The sequence below is a fragment of the Ranitomeya variabilis genome, chromosome 8 (genome assembly GCF_051348905.1).
Source record: "Ranitomeya variabilis isolate aRanVar5 chromosome 8, aRanVar5.hap1, whole genome shotgun sequence".
Classification (NCBI taxonomy): domain Eukaryota; kingdom Metazoa; phylum Chordata; class Amphibia; order Anura; family Dendrobatidae; genus Ranitomeya; species Ranitomeya variabilis.
In genome coordinates this window covers 212,980,956-212,998,208 of record NC_135239.1, presented here as the reverse complement: position 1 = coordinate 212,998,208, position 17,253 = coordinate 212,980,956, and the positions used below count along the sequence as shown (strand labels likewise).

The 17,253-nt window shown below is 45.4% G+C and overlaps 1 protein-coding gene and 1 long non-coding RNA gene across 3 annotated transcripts in view; one reads left to right on the top strand and one right to left on the bottom strand.

The window, feature by feature from the left end:
• LOC143787793 (uncharacterized) overlaps positions 1-17,253 on the bottom strand; it is a 120,533-nt gene that overhangs the window by 82,290 nt on the left and 20,990 nt on the right. The gene's annotated exons all lie outside the window — the stretch shown is intronic.
• BHLHE40 (basic helix-loop-helix family member e40) lies at positions 9,367-13,947 on the top strand. Of its 2 annotated transcripts, none has more exons than XM_077276823.1 (5): positions 9,367-9,570; positions 10,598-10,667; positions 11,107-11,217; positions 12,013-12,124; positions 12,330-13,947. In XM_077276823.1, exons 1-5 carry the CDS (start codon positions 9,506-9,508, stop codon positions 13,067-13,069), a joined length of 1,098 nt encoding a protein of 365 aa, XP_077132938.1. In that variant the 5' UTR covers positions 9,367-9,505; the 3' UTR covers positions 13,070-13,947. The 2 variants fall into 2 exon arrangements, with proteins under 2 accessions (XP_077132938.1, XP_077132939.1); XM_077276824.1 differs by having other exon boundaries at positions 9,368-9,570; positions 11,110-11,217.

The following is a 17,253-nucleotide window of genomic DNA, read 5'->3' as shown; positions in this document are numbered from 1 at the left end:
CGACCACCCCCCGGGCTGTCAGGATAGTAGGCCTATTGTCTGAGTATACGGGTTCTACCAAGGCCTGGTAGTCCTTACCCCTGAGGCCTATGGCTGCCCGACACCATATTAACATCTCACTCCTGGGGGGTATCGTGATGGGGTTTGAATCACTCACAGTGACACGACCAATCTCACCACCAGTCAGCTCTACCTGCTGTCTCTGCATCAGAGCTCTGATTTCTTTTTGCAGGGCACATTGTTCACTATGGCCAGCGGTTTCTGCTACCTGTTGCAACAAAACAATAACTTCTGCAAGACAATTTTCTATAACATTAGTACCGATGGTCATCATGGGATTACATTCACGGCGGTCAATATCAACAATTACAATCCCTTGGGCCTTCAGTTCCACCCGCCCTACCTTGATGGTGACCTCTTTATATCCCACTTGTGGCAACGGCTGACCATTACTGGCTATGATGGTGAAATCGTCATCGGGGCCACGAGTAATATCGGTGTCCTCCCAATACCGTTTATAAAGCACGTAAGGCATAGTCGTCACCTGAGAACCGGTGTCCAGCAGAGCGTTCATGGGGATACCGTCGATCACAACAGGAAGAACTGGTCGCCCTCCAACGTATTTGGCTCTCCAATGCTGTGGGCCGGATCGTCCTACTCCTGGGGGTTGGCCCTTTGCCCCAGGGGTTGCTCGTTTAAAGGACAGTACCTTGCAAGGTGGCCCACCTGGTGACAGCGGCGGCAGATGGGTCGTCCGTCCTGATGGAAGCGATCGCTGTCCCGGCCTCTGGTCGGTGGAGTCCTCCTCTGTCGCATCCAGGGGACATCTTCTGGTCTGGAGGCCAGCTGGATCTTCTCCTTGGGGGCCTCCTGTAGGGACTGCACCGTCCGGGCCAGGGCAGCAACGCTCTTGGTCAGCTCCTGCATCTGGAGGCGGAGTCCTGCAGGGGAGTCGTCCTCTAGGCTCTGGGCGTCGGCCTGGGCGGCAACTGGGGCATCCGGCGCCACCTCCTGGTGGTATGTGAGAGCGGGACGCCTGGGTGGTATTGTGTGGCTGGGTTGTCGCTCCTGCAGCGCCTGGATAGCTTTATCCTTGAATTGCGCAAAAGTCAAGTCTGGATTCTGCATGGCCAGGAAGTGTAATTGGCCCCTTTGGTGACTGCACAGGAGCCCCTCAATGAACCGCTCTTTCAGGAGTTTATCCTCATCTTGCATGCTGCCGGGGTCACTCTGCTTAATGGCCCGCAGCGCCTCCTGGAGATTAAGGGCATAGTCCCGTAAGCTATCCTGCGGTCTCTGTTTGCATCCATAGAAAGTCAGTTTAATTTCTGTAGCAGTGCGGGTATTAAAAGTGGCTTTGAGCTTTGCAAAAACCTGCTGCGCAGTCCCCTTATCCGCGGCGGGCCAGGACTTCACTTCCCTCAAAGCCGCCCCGAAGAGTTGGCCGATTATCATATGAACCTTCTGAGGCTCCGTCAGGGGATAGAACTCGAGAAGGCTGCAGATTCCCTCTTTAAAATCAGTTAATGTGTGCGACTCCCCGGAGTATCGCGGGAGCCAGGCCGCTCCGGGCAGGTACGGCATAGAGAAGGGCATTATGGCCTTTGTGGTAGCGGCAGTGTCCGACTGGTTGATGGGGGCAGCGGGCTCTGCGGCCACCGGTGGTGATATTAGGGCCGCGGCTACAGCCGCTAAGGGGACCGGAGCTGCCTCTGCGTTCACGGCCGCGACCGCCGCCTCCGCTTCCCCTGACTCAGACATGGCTGTCCCTTCCTCCCACTAACCTGCTGGAGGTTGGAGTTTCTCTTCCGGGGTTGGCACTTTACCGCGCTTTCTCGTTCCGCGCTTCTTTTGACCGGTTCCGCCCACGAAGCTAAGGCTCCTCCCTCCGTGCGCGGCAATGGCGAATTGTGGCGGGAACTCTTGGCAGCAATTGGCAATGCACAGTCTTTGCACTAAGTCACAGTCCAAGCACAATAAATCACAGTTCCAAGGCACACATGACCTGATTCTTCAGGCTTAAGTAGATCCTGTTCGTGACGCCAAGTTGTAGCGCCCCCACTGCCGCAGGGCCGAGGGGTACCCGGTACCGGGCCTCTGAGTCTCTGCTCTGGGGTTGTCACGGTGGCTAGACCCGCTCCGTGACCCTGCTGAGGGGCGCCCAATGAAAGGTGTGGATGGTGGTGGTAGTGCGGTGCGGTGCCGGTCACAGTAAATAACGAGGACACCAGGTTGCAGTCTCTTTACCTTTTGTTTACTGAAGGTTTGGAGGGACCCAATCCAGAGTACGGTTAACAGGACTGGCTGAGACCGGCCGGTCCAACGGCACATCAGGAGTTCCCTTTTCAGGTGGGAATCAGTGTCTACCTTCTAGCGCCTGTGTGTTGTAGTCCTTGCCTGCTGAGCACCCCAGGATAGTCCTCACAACTTATTCTGTCTGTCTCTGATGTTCGTTCTCTCCGTCCCCAGATGATATGGCAGGACGCACCCGTATGACGGGGTAGGCCTGGAGTTCTTCCGGGACTCTAGAGTCGCCCCTCTCCCACAGCTGCCTCCGTTGTCTGCTTAGGTGTTTAAGTGAGACAGCCAACCTATAATTGGCTATCCTGCCGTGGTTTGAAGTAATGCTTAAAGTCCCTTACTTTCTCGGCGTTCCGGCCACCGACTGTTTGCGCCTCAGAAGGATGTTGCCTCGATCTTACAGCACGACTCCTTCTGGTCCTATCGCCTCTTTGCTGTATTCCTGTTTCTTCTCACTTTTTGTCCTTTCTTGGGAATCTGTCAGGATCCCATCCCTGACAGGTCCTCTCTCTAGCTCTTCCCAGTTACTTCTCTCTCTCTTCCTGTCCAACCCCCAGTTTTACCAGAGTGTGAGGAGTGGCCTACTAGATAGAACCCCCCCCCTGGTGGCCGGAGTGTGAAGTGTAGTGTGAGTGTTACCTGGTCAGGTGAACTCCTTTAGTACAGTCAGACGTAACATCACTCCCCTTAGTGGCAGAGCGACATTACTGCAACGACCAGGACTCTGGGGCGCTGCACAGTCACCGTGATGTAGCAGAGCTGGAAATGTCCCACAGATCTAGAAATGTTCTATGATGATTTTCCCTTCCTGGGAAGTGAATATTAGGAGATCCGGGGCCACCGGTGACTTATGGTATTTTAGGTTTTGTTCCGAAACTAAGGACATTTATAGAAAACGATGAATTTATCGTCATTTCCTTGGTTATTCGGTGCACACTTTGCTTTAGATTGTCACAGGAAACCTTTGGTTGGATTCTGTGGTTATTTTATTTTTTGCTGGGAGGATTTCCTTGAAGTTGACGGACAATGGGTCATCTGACCCTGGATAGGACGTAAGGTCATGGGTTGTCTCCTCGGGTTATTGCTACCTGTGCGGCACATATCGCTCCGTGTTTGTAGGGGGGATCTTTGATGGGACATGGAGCACAGCGTGGCGTCGATGAGTGCCCACCATGGTGCAGACACAGCGGGGGATGATGACTAGCGCTGGTGCAATGTTATACCCATGGAATAAACCCTTTAAGGCGCACGTCCCTTTATGACCATGAACAGGACTTTGATGCCAAACCACAACTTTTTTTTTTTGTCTACATACAATTTCCTTTTTTCGTTGCAGAAAGTTCTATCTTGAGGGGGATTTCCAGGAATGATTTTCTTGCTTTTCTGTTATTTCAGGTCTCTCCTCTAGGGGCCTTCATCATTGGGGCCCCCATTGCAAGGCTTGTAATGTGGCCCCGCCATGACCACCTTTAGGAAGTTTTCAGATAACCTCTTCCTTTCTGCAGAGTTCCCCTTTAAGTCCATGTGAGTGGCAGTGCCGGCCGTCCTAGAGCCGCTCCGGTCCATGTGGCGGAGACCAGCTGCCCGGCAATTGCTGTCAGTGCACAGCTGGTAATCGCTGTAACGTCAGTTGTCCGCCCGGCCGTGCATGTGCCGGCTCCTGAGCTCACATTATATAACCAGCGCTCGGCACAGACACAATCCGGCTTAATGCACAGGGTTTCATTGATGGAGCGGAGGATTAAACACGCTGGGCTGTGACCTGACGCCAGTAGGAAGAGCGCCCTCCCCCATCCCAGATCACTACACACTGCGTCACCCCCAATAGATCTGTGCCGTGGGCCGAACCCCAAATCGCAAGTCACCCCGACTCTGAATTTTGCATTAAAAAGAAAATACAATTGTCCATCTGATCCTGATCTGTAACCAGGTCACCGCCAAGCCTTGTATCCAGACTGTGGCACCTTTACACCGGGCGCATGGGCTGCAGTCACACCCGGCACCAGAGACCTTTATTTAACGGCCTTCGGCTGGATCTTGACCCATGGAGACTTGATGGGTGAACGATCTGTAGGAAGACGGATCTTGTGCAGCCTAGATCGGTCACCAGGGTCTTCTCCACTTTTGTCTTGATAGTATCCTGCCATCAGGTTCCTGGTCGTCCCCTTCGCCTTGTTCCTCCTATTCTTCTGACCACTGATTGCTTTCTGTGTATGACGTGTCCACAAGTTACAGCTTGGTGATCCTGTCTTCCAGTGACATGTCTGGCCTGATTTGTTCGAAAATCGAGCCCCAATGTTCCTTATGGGAAGACTATGACTATTAGAGCGGTAAGAGTTGGGGCCGTGTTGGAGATTCTGCATTGGGGTTCTCAAGGTTTGTGTTACACCGCTGGCTACACCCCAATGTCCATGGTGCTGTTTGCAGATGGAGAACAAATCATCATGGTCCAGAAATCCTGATAATCCAATATATTATAAAAAGGGTCTGCCCTATCCTCTCTGGTGGGTACTCATGCACAGATTACCACTCGTTAATAAAGGACATGAACCTCTGCTTCCCCAGCATGTCCCCCATAGGATGAGCTGCATAATTCTGCACCTTCAGAGCTGGAATCTTCCAGCATCCCCTGCTTGTTCAGTGTCTGCACAGACTTTTCACTGGGGACTTGAATTCTGAAAAGTGTCCATTTTAACACCACTAATTTTTGTAAAACGAACTGTTCTCTGTTTATGGAAGCGGTTATGGGAGTATCCCAATGTTATTGGAATCAGCAAGCTTGTGGCCAGCCATGTGCTACACTCCTACATATGCATTAAACTGGGACCTGCCCAATATAATATGTTTATGATCTGGTCTCTGTCCAAAACTGAAAACTGCATAAGATCAACGAACTGGAGGCTGAAGTCTGATCCGAGAAAACCAAATTAGAAAAGGGGAAGATTTAGTGGTTATATCTGACAATCCGGCATAGATTTAAAAAAACAAGATCATTGGCTTTTTCATGCACAGCGCCTCCTCCTGACCATGGGTTTAGTCTGGTATTGCAACTCGGTAGAATTGAACAGAATGCATCCTGGAGCTTTTTCTTAAAGCGGGTGTGCTTTTCCTGTACAATTCCTTTTAAATTCCCATTGTTGCCAAATTAAAGGAATGTTCCTGTCCATAGGTACAATTTTGGAGACTATCTCCCTGACTCTCCGTGAACCTACGTGCTCTGTGACCCCGGTCCACATTACATAAGTGCACCCGCCATGCGCTCACAATCGGCGCATTGTCAGATGGCGCATTATTCCTGGACTTGTTTGTGTCGGATTATTGGATTAGTTTCCGCCCTGCTTTTCCCTCTTCTTCTGTTTATTGCTTTTTTTTTTTCCCCTCCCATGTCCCAAAAATGTGACCGTGTCCTCCGTGTGACTGCAGAGCTCATGCTGTACCCGTGACTGCGTGCTAGGGCTGAGCCGGGAGCGGCCTGTGGCCGGGGCTGGACCTGCACATGTAGCAGCAGATGATTCCAGGAGCCATTGTGGCGGCTTATTGTTACTGTTCTTTCTTCCTTATTATCCCCAGCCTAGATTTCCTGCATCATCACATAGATTTTACTTTTATGGTGTTGAGGATTTCTCTTTTTATTAATAATAGTATTGATGTTTATCATTACTTTTTATTACACCCATTTTATTAGACCAAATTCACACATCCCTGTTGCATGGTCATAAGGCTGACCCCAATATATGGATTGGCTGAGGGTCTCCTGATCTGAACTCCGCCGCCTTAGGTCAGGTACAGACGACTGATCGCACTCCGTCCAATGTTATTCTATGGGGCCGCACCTGTGTACGGACCACTGATCGCACTCCGTCCAATGTTATTCTATGGGGCCGCACCTGTCTGAGGACAAAATCGCTGCATGCCCAAGTTTGATCCAATATTTGGATTGTACTTCACTATGTAAGTCAATGCGTTCGTGGAAAAAGTTGGACGGCACTTGGATGATATGACCGAGTGCTATGTGAAGTCTTATGGGACAGCACTCAGACCAGCGCCATTCTATGGGGCAGTGCAGATCGGCACATTTTTCTCATGCTGATGCGACATGCCAAAAAAGTGTTTGCATTGTGCGATTTGCTCCACATATCGGATGTCACTTGCCTATTCAGGTCTACGAGTGTGTGGAAAACCTAGGACTGCACTCTGATGACCTGTGAGTGCAGTCTGACATCTGCAGACACACAATGGACAAGATGGAGAAAACTTCTTCTCCGCACCAGATACGGATCCAACTCCCGGAGGAGAGGATGTGTGCTAATGTGACCGCAGCCGCAGTGCTATTTCATCCTTTTTAAAATTTGTTACATTTATTATTTTATCTATTTAGTGCAATAGTTCAATATTAGGGTGTTTTTTTACCTTTATTATTATAAATATAAATTGTATCTTTTTTTTCTTATAAGTACATTTATTTTATTAATACATAGTTACATAGTTAGTAAGGCCGAAAAAAGACATTTGTCCATCCAGTTCAGCCTATATTCCATCATAATAAATCCCCAGATCTACGTCCTTCTACAGAACCTAATAATTGTATGATACAATATTGTTCTGCTCCAGGAAGACATCCAGGCCTCTCTTGAACCCCTCAACTGAGTTCGCCATCACCACCTCCTCAGGCAAGCAATTCCAGATTCTCACTGCCCTAACAGTAAAGAATCCTCTTCTATTTTGGTGGAAAAACCTTCTCTCCTCCAGACGCAGAGAATGCCCCCTTGTGCCCGTCACCTTCCTTGGTATAAACAGATCCTCAGCGAGATATTTGTATTGTCCCCTTATATACTTATACATGGTTATTAGATCGACCCTCAGTCGTCTTTTTTCTAGACTAAATAATCCTAATTTCGCTAATCTATCTGGGTATTGTAGTTCTCCCATACCCTTTATTAATTTTGTTGCCCTCCTTTGTACTCTCTCTAGTTCCATTATATCCTTCTTGAGCACCGGTGCCCAAAACTGGACACAGTACTCCATGTGCGGTCTAACTAGGGATTTGTACAGAGGCAGTATAATGCTCTCATCATGTGTATCCAGACCTCTTTTAATGCACCCCATGATCCTGTTTGCCTTGGCAGCTGCGGCCTGGCACTGGCTGCTCCAGGTAAGTTTATCATTAACTAGGATCCCCAAGTCCTTCTCCCTGTCAGATTTACCCAGTGGTTTCCCGTTCAGTGTGTAATGGTGATATTGATTCCTTCTTCCCATGTGTATAACCTTACATTTATCATTGTTAAACCTCATCTGCCACCTTTCAGCCCAAGTTTCCAACTTATCCAGATCCATCTGTAGCAGAATACTATCTTCTCTTGTATTAACTGCTTTACATAGTTTTGTATCATCTGCAAATATCAATATTTTACTGTGTAGACCTTCTACCAGATCATTAATGAATATGTTGCAGAGAACAGGTCCCAATACCGACCCCTGCGGTCCCCACTGGTCACAGCGACCCAGTTAGAGACTATACCATTTATAACCACCCTCTGCTTTCTATCACTAAGCCAGTTACTAACCCATTTACACACATTTTCCCCCAGACCAAGCATTCTCATTTTGTGTACCAACCTCTTGTGCGGCACGGTATCAAATGCTTTGGAAAAATCGAGATATACCACGTCCAATGACTCACCGTGGTCCAGCCTATAGCTTACCTCTTCATAAAAACTGATTAGATTGGTTTGACAGGAGCGATTTCTCATAAACCCATGCTGATATGGAGTTAAACAGTTATTCTCATTGAGATAATCCAGAATAACATCCTTCAGAAACCCTTCAAATATTTTACCAACAGTAGAGGTTAGACTTACTGGCCTATTAATTCCAGGTTCACTTTTAGAGCCCTTTTTGAATATTGGCACCACATTTGCTATGCGCCAGTCCTGCGGAACAGACCCCGTCGCTATAGAGTCCCTAAAAATAAGAAATAATGGCTTGTCTATTACATTACTTAGTTCTCTTAGTACTCGTGGGTGTATGCCATCCGGACCCGGAGATTTATCTATTTTAATCTTATTTAGCCGGTTTCGCACCTCTTCTTGGGTTAGATTGGTGACCCTTAATATAGGGTTTTCATTGTTTCTTGGGATTTCAACTAGCATTTCATTTTCCACCGTGAATACCGTGGAGAAGAAGGTGTTTAATATGTTAGCTTTTTCCTTGTCATCTACAACCCTTCTTTCCTCACTATTGTTTAAGGGGCCTACATTTTCAGTTTTTATTCTTTTACTATTGATATAGTTGAAGAACAGTTTGGGATTAGTTTTACTCTCCTTAGCAATGTGCTTCTCTGTTTCCTTTTTGGCAGCTTTAGTTAGTTTTTTAGATAAAGTATTTTTCTCCCTATAGTTTTTTAGAGCTTCAATGGTGCCATCCTGCTTTAGTAGAGCAAATGCTTTCTTTTTACTGTTAATTGCCTGTCTTACTTCTTTGTAGTTATTCTTATTTTTTACATTTATTTTATATCTTTTTTGTTGTGATTACTAGTATTATTATTTATCTTTATTGTGCTTACTTTGTTTTTAGTTATTATAATATATAAATTTAAAAAAAAAAAATTTCTACACTTTGTATATTTATTGACCTATTCTTGTTGTTTTCAGCATTCCTGGTGATTATCAGGTAGTTTGTGCCCCGGCAGGGGGGCGGTGTGTGCCCCGACAATGGGCAGGGGGGCAGTGTGTGCCCCTGGAGTGGGCAGGGAGGCTGTGGGCAGGTTTGCCCTCTGCTCACACACTGTACCCAGGGCAGCAGCAGCTGTATTTGCAGTTACATGGTGTCCCCTGGCAGTCCTGTGGCAGTGAGCGTGCAGTCAGTTCTCCTCCACACCCCTGTCCTCCTCCTCCTCCTCCTCCCTGGGACAGATGCAGCATTGAGCAGCACGTGAGCCCATATGACAGCACAGAGGCAGCAGCTGGCTGTCCTGGCACAGGGCGTGCTGCTGTCACAGGGAGGGACACACCACCACTGCCCCCACCAATCAGCACACTGCATCCCCTCCCATCCATTTAACCAGAAGCTGGAGCTCCTAACACCACCATATCCCTGCAGAGGAGCAGACCCTGCTGACCCTGACAGCCCTCACCTGTGCCCAGAGCAGACAGCCCCACTGTATGGACTCAGTGCCCAGCACTGCACCTCTGTGGATCTAAGTGGCATGGAGAGAATCCCCAGTGCTCAGCCTCCGCCTGCCTGTCTGGAAAGATCTGGCTCCTTGTCTGGGTAAGTTCTCTGTCTGCAATCTGGAGTTATAGCAAGAAATGTGTCCAACAAGTAAGAGGCAATAAGTTCTGTGGGATCCAGCCTGCAGTGGAAATCTGGGGTCTCCCCGATAAATCAATGTAAATCCAGAGCTCCCCGGACACGAAGAATAGATCTAGGAGAAACCCGTCATCGTCTGATAATTTGCTGCAGCAATTATAAGGGTCGTATAATATCCAGCGATTCCTGGTGGCAACTATTGGATGTGAAAGTCCCTTATAATATTGGATTCTGCAATGTCTGGCAGGCTGTGGGATTTCCCTGTATGGGATCAGGCGATGTTATATTGTAGCAATCTGTATGGGATCGGGCAATGTTACATTGTAGCCATCTGTATGGGATCCGGCAATGTTACATTGTAGCAATCTGTATGGGATCCGGCAATGTTACATTGTAGCAATCTGTATGGGATCCGGCGATGTTACATGGTAGCCATCTGTATGGGATCCGGCGATGTTACATTGTAGCAATCTGTATGGGATCCTGCGATGTTACATTGTAGCCATCTCTATGGGATCCTGCGATGTTACATTGTAGCAATCTGTATGGGATCCAGCGATGTTTCATTGTAGCAATCTGTATGGGATCCGGCGATGTTACATTGTAGCAATGTGTTGCACCAGCAACTATAAGAGTGATATTAAGAACAATCCGTATAGTTATTATATCTCTTGTAAGTTTGTCGGATTTTCCAGTTACGCCCTTTAGCAATCTAGAAGGGCTGTACAGGATCTGTAATAATAATTTTATTTATATAGAGCCAACATATTCCGCAGCGCTTAATATATCTGTAATGACACATGGTGGAGATATTAGCAGGACTGTAATAATATTTAATAATAACTTTCATCTTCATATACAATGTCCAGCTGATAAGTGTCACTTTCTAACTCATTAATGTCACATTCTAATTTTATATCTTTCTTATTGCTCGCATTGTTGCACTTTTCCATTTTCTTGACTCCAGCCCTTTTCTGTCTCCTTGTAGGATGGATTTTGCACATATGTATCCAGTCTTCAAAAGCAGAAAAGCTGTGAAGCGATGTGAGGAGGGAAAGGTGAGAACTTTTCTACAACTTTTCCAACTCTAGTTATTGTCTAAAGTGTGTAATTTCGATTGTGCCTGCTGCTGTGTATGTGTGAGGTTTTGTTACATTGTGTCTGTGTGCAACTTCTGGCATTGGACGATGTGAGTGACAGCGGGGGCTGAAGTTTTTTTATCTATGAGTCCAGTGGGTTTTTATGGTTTGCTATGTTTTATGGTGTCTGGTGAATATTGAGTCTGTACACAGTGTACCACCTCCCTCCACGGTGCAACCAGTCTGCACGTTTGTCTGCATGTTCCTTGTGGGGTGTGTGTGTGATTAGAGCCTCACGTGTACCATCACATGTAGCGTTCTGTACAATGTCCCAGTCTGAACACTAGGGGGCGCTTTGCGCACCAGTCTGTCTACCTCTGTCCTACATTGGTGTGATATGCATAATCTGTTTTCTTAGCAGGAAACTTACAAGCTCCCTCACCGACTTATTGAGAAGAAAAGACGAGACCGGATTAATGAATGTATTTCCCAACTCAAAGACCTTCTGCCGGAGCACCTCAAGCTTACGGTGAGTGACGGGGGCACGCCAATAGGACTCCAGACTGTGGCCATATTGATAATTCAGGATTTTGTAGAACTATAAGGGGTTTTTCTAATGGCAGCATCACATGCATTCACGGCCAGTGCATGTGACAAGCACGGGATGTGCAGCGCAGCCTTGTGACCACCACGCTCGGGGCTCCTGCAATTATGAAACTGAGGCCGCCTTGTGACTAGTGGCTGCAGATGATATAATCAGTGCATTATCCTTAGAGCTGACCTCACAAGATCCAATGCAACAACTTTCCATCCTGGCTCCAATAGCTTGCAACTGCCCCTTACATATTCCTCTGCCAGGGAAGACCATTGAAGGAACATCGTCTTTATCCAGCCCTTGAGGAGCTGGACTCTTAAAAGGTCTTTCACAACTAAACTAAGAGTCATCTCTTCCCATCAAGTTATACAAATTTATTTCCGAGACCACTAGGACTTGGTGACAACCAATACGGTGACCACTGCAGATGCTACAAGGGTTGTCCACCAGCTTTTCCAGACCCTTGAATGACTGGTTGGCTTAAATTCTCCCTCATCTAGTCAAATTTTGAATTCAGAAGTCCAGGAAAGCGGTGTGACTACCTCTGTAGGAGAGGTAGTGGTGGCCTTTTACTAAGAGGGTCTATGCAGGGAGAAAATACAATTTAATGGCTGTCCTGTAGTCAGACATGGTCTTATCATGAACCTTCTTGGGATGAGTTGTGGACTGATGTAGTTGTGTCTTTCTCTTGGAGATGTTGGTTGTTGACCTGATCTCTTCTTTCTACAGACGCTGGGACATCTGGAGAAAGCTGTGGTGCTGGAACTGACCCTGAAACATGTGCAATCCTTATCCAACCTAATCGAGCAGCAGCAGCAGCAGATCCTCACTCTACAGAAAGGTCAGTATCTCTTCTCGTCCTACACCACAGTCTGCTCCAGCTGGTACCTGGACCTCAGAGCTTTGCCGTGGTGTAGCTACCAGCTGCAGATGTTGGAACCATATTCCCCAATTGGGGCTAAACCTTCAGTCTTTGCAGAAGAAGTCATGGTGCCATTTAGGGATTTTATTCTTAAATTTTAATATCTGATGTCTCCATTTACCAGGTGGTTCATCCTTGAGCAGCAAAGCCTCAGGCGAGGAGATGTTTCGCTCCGGTTTCCAGGTTTGTGCAGAAGAAGCTCTGAGATTCTTACAAGGAGGAGAGAAATGTGAACTTGTCGCTCACCTCCATCGCGTGGCCTCCGATCTCAGCCACAGTCCCTCTAAAGTTTCCAAACTGGACGAAAAACCCAGTCCTAAGCCTCAGGCCACCAACTGCGTCCCTGTTATTCGACGCGCTGCCCCCCTGCAATCCGGAGAGCAGAGCGGCACGGACACGGACACTGACAGTGGCTACGGAGGAGAAGTGGATAAAGTACAGTCCAGTCAGGAACGACGGGGTGTCATTAGGGAAGACTCTGCAATGTCCCCAATATTAGACCGGGTCATCAAGCAAGAACATCAGGAAATTCCAAAAAAGAGGCTCAGGCTGGAGATTGCAGATGATGATTTCAGATTTGGCAGCAGTGACCTTCCTCCAGTGGGGTCTTACTCTACTCATCCACCTTTTTGTTTCCCCTTTTATTTGATACCCCCTACACCCTCTGCCTATCTGCCCATGTTGGAAAAATGTTGGTACCCGGGATCTATGCCTATGTTATATCCTAGCTTATCCCAGTCTGGACTGCTGAGCCAAGATTGTGTCCCACAAGTTCACTCCCCAGAATTGGCATCCATGGATTCTTCTGCCTTATTACAAGCACTTAAACAGGTACCCACAGTAGGTGCAGACCCCAAAGACTGAGGAGAGAGGAGGAAAAAAAACTCTGTACTACTATATACTGGGACCCACCAGTATAAGACTCTCTGCAAGAGGAACTGGGACCCATTAATGCAAGACCCTACAAAAGAGACTGGGACCCACCAGTGTAAGACTCTGCAAAAGAGACCAGTATAAGACTCTGCAAAAGAGACTGGGAGCCACCAGTATAAGACTCTGCAAAAGAGACTGGGAGCCACCAGTATAAGACTCTGCAAGAGACTGGGAGCCACCAGTATAAGACTCTGCAAGAGACTGGGACTCGCCAGCATGAGGCTCCTGAAGGAGGTGACAATGTCTGTGTGCAGAGGACCCTTTAGTGACCGGGATTTACTGAGGGGATGTCCAACCGGAGCAGAAGACAGTTTCTTGACCAACGCTGTGGAATTAAAAGATGGGGCAGAAAGCGCTTATTGCACCATATATGGCAGAACTAGGAGACATTGAAAAGGCCTGCGCCCCCATAATAAGTGAGGGCACCCCTCAGCATTGTGGACGTTCATCTCCATTCATGCTCAGCCTGGTAACTGAGATTATCTAGGCTTGGAGTTCTGCAGCAGCTGAGGCATCGGAAATCAATACTTACTCGTCTCCCAGTTTAAGCAAGTTTTACAGAACCTTGCTTGCAGCACTGCACTTGAAGGGGCTTTATAAATGTTTTCGGCCCCCGGGATCCGACCTGCCGGCCCTTGCTTCACTCGCCGTACAGGATGGAGTTGGCGGCTCCAGAAACCTGCACTTTATAATAGAATATATTAGTTGTGTTTCCTCCCTCCAGACTCTCGCCAGTCTCTGGGCTTCAAGGGGAAAATGTTAAATATAATAAATATTTTTGAAAAAACAAACAAAAATAAAAACTTTATTTGTTGAAATGTTGTTGCCTTTAATGTTTCACAATGTAGAGGCTTGACCAAGGAAGTCCGTGTCTGACAAGGTAATGGTGGACCGGGTCCAACCAGCCGCCCCCTCCCTTACTCTCCCAGGGTCAGCGTGACACGTACGCAAGGTGTGTGACTCACTGCTCCAGGTGCAGGTAACAATAGGTCCTTTCTGGTGAACCCAGCAGGGGAGGGGTTAAGGGAAGGTGTGGGGCTGCCAGCTCTTGGCACTTTGATGTCAGGCAGACAGCTCAGTTCCCCTTCACTTGTTTTGACAGTGTCACCTCCCTGTCACCCTGAGCATGTTGACACAGTCAGGCTTCCGAATGTTGCTTTCATGTGAAGCCTGAGGCTAAATGTATCCCGGCTTCCTGGAATGAGACGTGACTGGCAGGAGTTCAGCAGCAGCAGCAACTGTGCACAATGTCAGCAAATCATCACCTCCCTCCCTGAGCACCTACTCCTCTTACTTCACACTCCCCAGTGGGCACTGTCCCTAGGACCTTCCCAGTCCTGCAGCCACTGGAGGAGTCTAGATACTAATGGCTGCACAGGAAGATGTCTACATGCACATGTGTGGTCTGTGGCCAGAAGGGTGGGGGACAGAGACACTAATCCATGTGCACGCGGTGCGGGAGATTGGAGCTTACAAGAACAGGAGCCATAGTCAGCCGAGCCACAAAACATTCAAGAGGTGCAACAATGGCTCCAAAATGTGTAGAAGAGAAATGCGCAGTGCCAATGAGTATATAAGAGCAGCATTATAGTAGTTATATTCTTGTACATAGGGGCAGTATTATAGTAGTTATATTCTTGTATATAGGAGCAGTATTATAGTAGTTATATTCTTGTACATAGGAGCAGTATTATAGTAGTTATATTCTTGTACATAGGAGCAGTATTATAGTAGTTATATTCTTGTACATAGGGGCAGTATTATAGTAGTTATATTCTTGTACATAGGAGCAGTATTATAGTAGTTATATTCTTGTACATAGGAGCAGTATTATAGTAGTTATATTCTTGTACATAGGGGCAGTATTATAGTAGTTATATTCTTGTACATAGGAGCAGTATTATAGTAGTTATATTCTTGTACATAGGAGCAGTATTATAGTAGTTATATTCTTGTACATAGCAGCAGTATTATAGTAGTTATATTCTTGTACATAGAGGCAGTATTATAGTAGTTATATTCTTGTACATAAGAGTGGTATTATAGTAGTTATATTCTTGTACACAGGAGCAGTATTATAGTAGTTATATTCTTGTACACAGGAGCAGTATTATAGTAGTTATATTCTTGTACATAGGGGGCAGTATTATAGTAGTTATATTCTTGTACACAGGAGCAGTATTATAGTAGTTATATTCTTGTACACAGGGGCAGTATTATAGTAGTTATATTCTTGTACACAGGGGCAGTATTATAGTAGTTATATTCTTGTACATAGGAGCAGTATTATAGTAGTTATATTCTTGTACACAGGAGCAGTATTATAGTAGTTATATTCTTGTACATAGGGGGCAGTATTATAGTAGTTATATTCTTGTACATTGGAGCAGTATTATAGTAGTTATATTCTTGTACATAGGAGCAGTATTATAGTAGTTATATTCTTGTACACAGGAGCAGTATTATAGTAGTTATATTCTTGTACATAGGGGCAGTATTATAGTAGTTATATTCTTGTACACAGGAGCAGTATTATAGTAGTTATATTCTTGTACATAGGGGGCAGTATTATAGTAGTTATATTCTTGTACATTGGAGCAGTATTATAGTAGTTATATTCTTGTACATAGGAGCAGTATTATAGTAATATTCTTGTACATAGGAGCAGTATTATAGTAGTTATATTCTTGTACACAGGAGCAGTATTATAGTAGTTATATTCTTGTACACAGGAGCAGTATTATAGTAGTTATATTCTTGTACATAGGGGGCAGTATTATAGTAGTTATATTCTTGTACACAGGAGCAGTATTATAGTAGTTATATTCTTGTACACAGGGGCAGTATTATAGTAGTTATATTCTTGTACACAGGGGCAGTATTATAGTAGTTATATTCTTGTACATAGGAGCAGTATTATAGTAGTTATATTCTTGTACACAGGAGCAGTATTATAGTAGTTATATTCTTGTACATAGGGGCAGTATTATAGTAGTTATATTCTTGTACACAGGAGCAGTATTATAGTAGTTATATTCTTGTACATAGGGGGCAGTATTATAGTAGTTATATTCTTGTACATTGGAGCAGTATTATAGTAGTTATATTCTTGTACATAGGAGCAGTATTATAGTAGTTATATTCTTGTACACAGGAGCAGTATTATAGTAGTTATATTCTTGTACATAGGAGCAGTATTATAGTAGTTATATTCTTGTACATAGGAGCAGTATTATAGTAGTTATATTCTTGTACACAAGGGCAGTATTATAGTAGTTATATTCTTGTACACAGGGGCAGTATTATAGTAGTTATATTCTTGTACACAGGGGCAGTATTATAGTAGTTATATTCTTGTACACAGGGGCAGTATTATAGTAGTTATATTCTTGTACACAGGGGCAGTATTATAGTAGTTATATTCTTGTACATAGGAGCAGTATTATAGTAGTTATATTCTTGTATATAGGGACAGTATTATAGTAGTTATATTCTTGTACATAGGGGGCAGTATTATAGTAGTTATATTCTTGTACATAGGGGCAGTATTATAGTAGTTATATTCTTGTACATAGGGGGCAGTATTATAGTAGTTATATTCTTGTACATAGGGGCAGTATTATAGTAGATCTTATTTTTATATATGAAACCTTGATCTTCCCATTAAATGAAATTATGAATAGATACTTTGCTTCTTGCTTATACTCATTTGATATGTTTCAATCTTTGTGATATATTAGAGGGTCACTCACCTTAAAGTCTGGAGTTTATAAGGATATAGCAGTGTTATTACAAGGACAGATATGGATGTCACATATGGATATAGTTGCCTTCAGAGCCCTGGTAATATGTGATATAGATTTTCATCACGTTGGTTAAAAACCATCTACACTTTCTGTCTCTAATCCCATTGAGGGGTCTGACATGGCTGATAACAAGGAGTAATATATTGTATTCATTTCCTATTAGCAGATCAATATTTACCAAAGTTACAATATTTTCGAAAGCAAACACATAAGAGTCAGATGAAGGGATGAGCCTCACATCCACACAATAAAAAGGATGGATAAGTAATGGATCTGTTTTCCATAGACTTTAATGGTAAAAAACTGGAT